Source organism: Papaver somniferum, chromosome 11 (assembly GCF_003573695.1).
Source record: "Papaver somniferum cultivar HN1 chromosome 11, ASM357369v1, whole genome shotgun sequence".
NCBI classification, from domain to species: Eukaryota; Viridiplantae; Streptophyta; class Magnoliopsida; order Ranunculales; family Papaveraceae; genus Papaver; species Papaver somniferum.
This window is the reverse complement of record NC_039368.1, coordinates 101250292-101257992: the sequence shown is the minus strand read 5'-3', so window position 1 is coordinate 101257992 and position 7701 is coordinate 101250292. Positions and strand designations below refer to the sequence as shown.

The 7701-nt window shown below is 38.2% G+C and overlaps 3 protein-coding genes across 3 annotated transcripts; 2 read left to right on the top strand and 1 right to left on the bottom strand.

Annotated features, from left to right (window-relative positions):
- Positions 1 to 373: 373 nt before the first annotated feature.
- LOC113323285 (40S ribosomal protein S14) lies at positions 374 to 2354 on the top strand. Its single transcript, XM_026571572.1, has 6 exons — positions 374 to 520; positions 800 to 919; positions 1021 to 1066; positions 1574 to 1659; positions 1769 to 1898; positions 2000 to 2354. Exons 1-6 carry the CDS (start codon positions 518 to 520, stop codon positions 2065 to 2067), a joined length of 453 nt encoding a protein of 150 aa, XP_026427357.1. The 5' UTR covers positions 374 to 517; the 3' UTR covers positions 2068 to 2354.
- A 646-nt stretch (positions 2355 to 3000) lies between these two features.
- On the top strand, positions 3001 to 4270 carry LOC113320713 (1-aminocyclopropane-1-carboxylate oxidase homolog 5-like). The gene is made up of 2 exons (XM_026568607.1): positions 3001 to 3822; positions 3921 to 4270. The coding sequence occupies exons 1-2, from the start codon at positions 3391 to 3393 to the stop codon at positions 4140 to 4142; spliced, it is 654 nt and encodes a 217-aa protein (XP_026424392.1). The 5' UTR covers positions 3001 to 3390; the 3' UTR covers positions 4143 to 4270.
- A 94-nt stretch (positions 4271 to 4364) lies between these two features.
- On the bottom strand, positions 4365 to 7166 carry LOC113320712 (beta-fructofuranosidase, insoluble isoenzyme 1-like). The gene is made up of 7 exons (XM_026568606.1): positions 7022 to 7166; positions 6725 to 6733; positions 5750 to 6630; positions 5506 to 5667; positions 5185 to 5423; positions 4979 to 5072; positions 4365 to 4830 (listed from the first exon to the last, which is right to left on the bottom strand). The coding sequence occupies exons 1-7, from the start codon at positions 7125 to 7127 to the stop codon at positions 4618 to 4620; spliced, it is 1704 nt and encodes a 567-aa protein (XP_026424391.1). The 5' UTR covers positions 7128 to 7166; the 3' UTR covers positions 4365 to 4617.
- Positions 7167 to 7701: the final 535 nt, after the last annotated feature.

Sequence of the window (7701 nt, the reverse complement as noted above, 5' to 3'; positions counted from 1 at the left end):
AAGAGAAGAAAATGAATCCTCTAATACTAACGAATTTGTGAAAAACTAAAAGTAATGGATTTGTTATAGTTTGATTTTGTTTTGTTAATGATTTATATATATATATTTATTAGATTAGTTTTAATTTTAATTAGGTTAAAGGGTAGGTTAGTCATGTCCACACTTTAGGACACCCCTTATAAGTATAGGATAGACATTCCCATCACAAAGTAGTCCCCCTACATTTTTGAGTAGTCCCCAAAAAATCGTTCTTAAAGGTAGGCTTCGTATCATGGGCTGGCCCGTTTATGTTAAACCTGGGCTTGTATGTCCAGATTATACGGGTTCTTTAAAGATATAATAGAAGAATAAGTGGTGTTTTAAACATTTTCTCATCTAAAACCCTAACAAGTCCTCTCATATATAAGCGAAAGATGGATAAGTTTTTCAGTTCTTCTTAAGATCCGCGAAGAACACAGCCCTCTCTAACCCTAGCCGCTAAACCCAACATCCATTTCATCTATTCGAAGTAGTAGCCATGGTAAGCTGTCTGATTTTTTCCTATTTTCTTCTTCTTCTCAACATTTGCATTTAGTTTTAAACGAGGTTTCCTGGCTTCATATGCATAGATCCGGTTACACGAAATTATCATATGTTTTGGTAAAATGATTTGTTCGATTTGTCGTTTAATATTGTTTATGTAACATTTGATAATGAATAGATTGATTAGGATCTAAGTGATGTTGATTTTATTTGCTGATGAAGAACAAGATTTAGTTGTTTATATGATTTTTTTATTTTTTTGTGTTGATTTTTGTAGTCGAGGAGGAAGGTTAGAGAGCCCAAGGAAGAGAATGTTACTCTTGGACCTGCTGTACGTGATGGAGAGTTTGTTTTTGGTGTTGCTCACATCTTTGCATCATTCAATGATACCTTTATTGTAAGTGTCAAATTTATGGGTTTTTATTTCGTTGTTGATATTGTATATTTTGTGTTGTGGAAGCTGTATTGAACTCTAGATTGTTTCAATTTGGTTTGCAGCATGTGACTGATTTGTCAGGAAGGGAAACTTTGGTTCGTATTACTGGTATGATTCTGTTATTAGCTTATTATTTCACAACTTTGCGTGATCTACTTAGTGTTATGTAGTTATGTTTCTGCTGTTCTTATTGTAATATGTACACTCTGGAACGTTAGAGCCTTGTTTTCTTGTTTGTTCTTTGCTCATCTCACACATGTTAAAACTCTTGATAGTTCTAGGCTTCTAGGTAGCATTGGCATGATTATTACCATTTCAAATTTAGTGATTCATTGTTACTATTAAGTTGATTGTAGTAAGCATTCGATACGATCTATACAGCTGCTAGTGCCCATGTTTTTTGGTACACTTACAAGTTTTCATCAGTCAATGTTGAGTCTGTCTAAACTAGGCTAATTCTTTGGTTTACAAAAGTAAAACTGCAACGTTACCATAATGCTGTCTGCATTGTCGTGTCTTCTTTTAGCTTACTTGGTTGCTTAGACTTCGGACGGACACCTGATCTGTGGTGCCTCAACTTCTCTCTCTCTCTCTCTCTCTCTCTCTTTATTGCAGGTGGAATGAAGGTCAAAGCTGATAGAGATGAGTCCTCACCTTATGCTGCTATGCTTGCAGCTCAAGATGTTGCTGCACGGTGCAAGGTATTTGGTCTTATTGTTTACTTAATGTTGGTCAGCTGATTACAGGATTGTGTACATTAGGCTTTCGTACTTGAATTTGAGTATCCCCACTAATATTTATCTTGTTCAGGAACTTGGTGTTACTGCATTGCATATCAAGCTTCGTGCTACTGGAGGTAACAAAACTAAGACCCCTGGACCTGGCGCCCAGTCTGCATTGAGAGCCCTTGCTCGTTCTGGGATGAGAATCGGTCGTATTGGTAAGTCAATTGCAATTTTTAGATTCGATGTTTTAATTGAAAAACAAAATTTTCTTCTTAATGATGCTTATCTTTTTTCTTGTGGGTCAACTTATTTTCAGAGGATGTCACTCCTATTCCCACCGACAGCACTCGAAGAAAGGGTGGAAGAAGAGGAAGGAGGTTGTAGGTTTTCAGTCCTTTGTTCAGATCCTGCTTTTTCATCATCTACACTGGTGGCAATGCTGGTTCTGCGAATTGGGACTTATCTTTATTAATTGGGGAACTAGATATGTAGTTTGTGTGAGCAGTGACTTGGTTTAGAAACTGTAGCAAGAGACGACTCAAGTTACTCATTTTTGATGGTTTCAAGTTTGTTAAACTCTGTTGTTACCCTGGATATCTCAATGACATTTGAATAGGCATATTTCTGTTTTCTTCTCACTCATTATCTAAGAGTGGCCGTTTCTGATGGAATGCTGCTTAGAATCCCTTCTTCTTACTGATATTGCCTACCAAACTTGTGAATCTTCTGAAGAATGTTTGTCCTAGTTTCTGTTTATAGGTACCTTTGCACTGCACATGGATCCCTTTTTGTTATTGTCTACAACAATTTTTCATATGATACAATGATTGAAGACCACTTTTATGGGTGGAACTTTTCATCAAAGATTTAGTTTTTGTTGTTTGTGGTTAAAGATTTTTTATATTGTTAGCAGGGCTCACCTCCTACACATCTCTCAAGTCTTGAGCATGCATGATCTAAAGTCATAACCAGATTTCTGACGAAATGTTGTTTTTCCATATCTATTAAAGCCCCTTCCATCATCTTTTGAGATCATGGGATGTCAGCGTACAATAAAGTTTCATTACCAAGCAAATCTGTTCGGTCATGGTCATGTTATTATTATATTGCTGACCGAGAAGCTCTGGTGAACCAATATGGAATTGCGATCTCCATGCACAGCGCATCATTAAACCTTTTATCCATTTGACGTCACAGTTGTGACACAACACCAATGTGATACAAATACAATGAACCATTACTATGAAGTGCTACTATATTTAATGAGCACGTAACCCAAATTGTTAGCCACAGCAAAATGGAGCTCTGCGACTGCAATACTGACGCCCGAATGAAACAAGTCAAAGAATTCGATGAGTCTGGGATCGGAGTCAAGGGTCTTCTTGATTCGGGTATCACTTCAATTCCTCTAATTTTTGTTCACCCATCTGATCAAGTTCCAAACAAGAAATCGTTGTCACCTCGTTCAACGACCGGTTGGGAAATTCCGGTTATTAATTTCTGTGGTTTGACCAATTCCGGCGACCGAAGGTCAGAAATCGTTAACCAAATCAGAGAAGCTTTTCTACCTACGGATTTTTCCAAATAATCAATCATGGAATCTCACACCTCGTAATAGACGATGCACTTTCATCCGTTAGATCTTTCCATGAATAACCAATTGAGATCAAGAACAAGTACTATGGCCGTGCCCAAAACGTTTGTTTCATGAGCAATTCAGATCTGTACAAATCCGAGGCAGCCAGCTGGAGGGACACGTTGAAAGTAGTAGTCGGACCAGAACCGCCGGTGATAGAGAAGTTGCCGGAGGTCTGTAGGAACGACCTTATGGAATGGGTTCACCATGCAACAATACTCGGCGAGAGAGTGATGGAACTGATGTGCGAAGGCTTAGGTGTTAGACCAGGGAGATTGAAAGAAATGAGATGCAGCGAATCGAAGATGCTCCTTGGCCAATACTATCCGTATTGCCCACAGCCTGAATTGACAGTAGGGCTTGTCCCACATACTGATCACAGCATTATAACAATTTTGCTGCAAGATCAAATCGGTGGGCTACAGGTCAAGTATGAAGACCGGTGGATCAGTGTCAAACCTATCGAGGGTGCTATTACGGTCAACGTCGGAGACTTTTTCCAGTTAAATATGATTTCTTGTCAAAGTAGTTTTTGCAGGTCAATATGATTTCTTGTCGAAGTAATTCTTGTGTAATTTTGCTACAAACTTTTTGATTACAGATAATTTCGAACGATAAGTACAAGAGTGGGGAGCATTGTGTGTTGGCTAATAGTTCCCAGAAATCAAGAGTTTCTATTCCATTGTTCTTCCACCCAGCAGGCTTAACCAATAATGAAGATGGTAATCCAACTTCCTACGGACCTCTGCCGGAGCTTCTATCAATAGGAAATCCGCCTTATCAGAGTTTTGGAAACATGCGCAGAGTCGTGCACTGTGCTTGAAAAATTTGGTAAATGGGTTTAAAATTGTGGAATGATAACTAAAATCACTTAAAGTAGTTAAGTTGGTATCGACATTATGTATTCAGTTAAGTCGACTCGTATGAGTTCATAATATGCGTTAGCAAACAATGTTATGTTCTTTGCCTATTCTTTTTGGGAAATGTTTTATCGGCAAAGAACAATGAATGTGCAAATAAGACACTGGAATAACATAGCCTTTACAATATCTAATCGAGGTTTACAAATTGACGTTAATGTATCATACAAATTCTTAATATAAAGAACAAAGGAAGACCCCAAAGGCCAACAAAGAGACTTAGATATCCAACAGGGCCAACACAACATAAACCAAATAGACTCGGGAAAATAAAAAAGACAACCACAAGTCCACCAATCACGACCATACCAGAACCAGCTTAAGTTAGCCAAACCAAGAGTTCAAGAACTCTAAAGCCAATGCTCGCAGACGTAATGTTTAAGCTGCACGCAGCAAGGTTACCCCATCGCTGAGGTTCATTTCAGGAGTTTTCATGGTCCAGGCATTTAGTTTTGCAATCTCAACAGTCTCTGATCCGTAGTTGAATGCAAATAGATGGGCTTGTTTTCCTACTGCAAGTGTCGGATAAGTCCTAGTTGTGATACAAGCTTTTCCTCCGGCACCGAAGCTTTCCACCACTGAGTGATCGATCTGCAACCACAGTTGAACTAATTCAAGCTAACAACGTGTCACCTCACTCAAATATGCGCAGCAAAAATAACCATTTAATCGTGTTCTAACCCCTACACAATGATCAATGCTACAGAAGAAAACTATAAAAGAAGAAAGAAATTATTACCAGGCATCTTAGAGAAATTTCCCCATCAACCAAATCAACATCCACAAATGCCCCATATGAGGGTTTATTTAGTCCTTCTCCTCTTAAGGATGACCTATGTTATTTGCAAGACATCAAGTTCGTTTGGTTATAATTGGCAGCTTCAAAAACATTTCTGTTTATGATTTTTTTTTTTTTTTTTTTTTTTTTTTGTGATAGTCACTAACCTGTCACCACCAGAACCCATAAGCACCACATACTTGTCTTGAGCTTTGAAAACTCTAAAGAATACTGCTGTGTATTCTTCTAACTCCTTTGAAGCTAAGGTTAACAATCCAAATGGTCCAATGCCACCTTGAACAACAGCACCTTTTTCACCACAGAGTTGTTGGGCGTCAACCCATGAAGGATCAAAAACTTCTGCATTTTCTAAACTTGGTATACGAAATGTAACTTCGATATCGGCCTGTGAAAATAATATGGTAAGTATACATATCTGAAAACCAAGACTGCAAAATACCTTTTTAACTTGGATTTTTCAAACGTACCTGTGCAGCTGTTATTCCCTGAACTTCAAAAAGAGGTCTTCCCGTGGTCAGAGGTTCATTAGTGCATCCAACTTCATCTGTTCTTAAGGTTGCGAGTTCCTCAACGGGCCATTGCAGGAGCTGTTTTTCATTTTTATCCAGCCACAGTGTCCTCGGTATTGACTATTAGATTCAATCGAGGCTAGAGTTAGTCGTTATATTCAAAAGAATAAAACTATAAACTGTGATAGTGTAATAAACAAACCTGAATACCAGCCCATCTTCTTTCAATGGCATCAGCATTGGAATCAGGTTCATTTACCCATGCCCACAATATCCTTCTGTTTTTTGCCTCATCGAAGAATGTTTTAGATGCATAGAATTTGCCATAATCTAATCTTAGAGCAGTAACAGGCGAATAAGGATCACCTACAGTGTTATCCGGTGTATAATACTCACCATTGTTCAGAAAATAATCCCCCCCTGTATAAAAATCAGAGAACGTATCTTGATCGCTCACCTTAAATACATACTTAATATTGTCTCCTCTTGCGGAGGTGTCTAATGCTGCTTCCCCTTTCAATGCCACGAGGAAAAAATCTACGCATTCCCACATACCGTTTTCGTCTGAAGCGGTTGAAGCAGAGTGAAATGTATTTTCAGATTGTGTCCATGTCAAGAAATCCTTGCTTTTAAACAACAATGCCATCCCTAATCTGCTTTTCTCACTCCCTATTATAACTCTCCAGTACCCATCTTCACCTAACCATCCAGTACTTGGGTCCCGAAACTTATCGGGTTTAATGCCATCTGGAGTGGAGATAACTGGGTTCTGGTCCAGCTTTTTCCATTCCACAAGTAAGGGATCTGATAAATCCTTTGGTACAGCAATGTTCTGAACTTGTCGGTTTTCTGAATCACCACCGGTGTAAAAGATCACAGGTCCCTTACCAGGAAGGATGGTGGTAGACCCTGACCAGCACCCTTTAATATCAAATGGATCTGTAGGGTGCAATGCAATATCGACGTGGAACCAATTGACCATATCTTTCGATACCGAATGAGCCCACACGATATCTCCCCATTCAGCACTATTCGGGTTGTACTGGTAGAAAAGATGGTAGATACCATTATAATACATAGGTCCTGTTTCAAATCGAAGACAATACTATATATTTAAGAACAACATTGTAGCCCTTGGAACTAAAGAAAGACTGTTTATGTGCATCAGGTAACTTACCATTTGGGTCTGCCAATTGGTCGATGTAGAGATTTGAATGCCATCCAAGTAAGAAAAAATAAGGAAATATCTTAGGATATCACTGTTATAAATCATAACAAGATTGTACATGTAAATGAGGTTTTACTAGTACAATATGGCAAAAGAAAATGCAATACAACTAGTTTAGATAACATAGTGAAACTAGCTCATTCTAAAGCCTCTAGTCCATTTTGTACTTGTTAAACCAAATGAAACAAACTACAGATAATAATAAGCGCTAGCTACCGAACAAAGCAGAATTTAATCATAGCTTACCGTTAATCCAGTTTTTTGGTGATTGAAAGTGATAACCTGTTCTGTTAATTCCTAGCCCGTCTGACGACGATCCAGTAATGCAACGAACAAGATTTTCTAAAAACATAGCTGAAAATTTTAATTAGGATCAACTCTGACAATAGAAATTTCTTCAAAATAATGTAGAGGACACCTAAGCAATCAACTTAGTGCTAATTATAATAAACAACGACTCTTGACTTGATTAAATTCTTAATATTAAATCATTCATTAACCTTGGTCCCCCTATACATTCATCGCCCGTCTAACTTTCAGTTTAATTGACAGATTGAAAGAGATAGTATACCTTTAGAACCATAAAAATGATGAGCATGGCTTGTAATTCTCATTTAGCAATCTCACCGGAGTTGGATGGATCCTTGGCATGATACATGGTTTTCCTCCAGGACCAAAACTTCGACTAACGAATTACAACCTGCAATATAACCAACTAAGCCGAAAATAATCCAACAATGATGTATCTGTTAGAGAAATTACTAATAATGTAACTGAGAAGAAGATACTTAGTTCAAAATAATGTTGCTGATGTTGCTGCACAGAAAATGTAGAGGCACGTAAACTACGCTGTCCTAAAGGCAATATCGCCTGCCACTCCTCTGAGATGCTACAGCAGTTGGCGAGTCACCTCCAGGATACAACTA

Bases quoted from the DNA above. Each gene is read 5' to 3' on its own strand.
- LOC113323285 (XM_026571572.1), top strand. The intron at 920-1,020 runs GTAAGTGTCAAA...TTTGGTTTGCAG, and splicing joins CATTCAATGATACCTTTATT to CATGTGACTGATTTGTCAGG. The intron at 1,660-1,768 runs GTATTTGGTCTT...TATCTTGTTCAG, and splicing joins ATGTTGCTGCACGGTGCAAG to GAACTTGGTGTTACTGCATT.
- LOC113320713 (XM_026568607.1), top strand. From the start codon at position 3,391: ATGAGCAATTCAGATCTGTACAAATCCGAGGCAGCCAGCTGGAGGGAC. The intron at 3,823-3,920 runs TTAAATATGATT...TTTTGATTACAG, and splicing joins ACGTCGGAGACTTTTTCCAG to ATAATTTCGAACGATAAGTA.
- LOC113320712 (XM_026568606.1), bottom strand. From the start codon at position 7,127: ATGTTTTTAGAAAATCTTGTTCGTTGCATTACTGGATCGTCGTCAGAC. The intron at 5,668-5,749 runs GTTTGTTTATTA...TGAATCTAATAG, and splicing joins GAAGATGGGCTGGTATTCAG to TCAATACCGAGGACACTGTG. The intron at 5,424-5,505 runs GTACGTTTGAAA...TTATTTTCACAG, and splicing joins AGGGAATAACAGCTGCACAG to GCCGATATCGAAGTTACATT.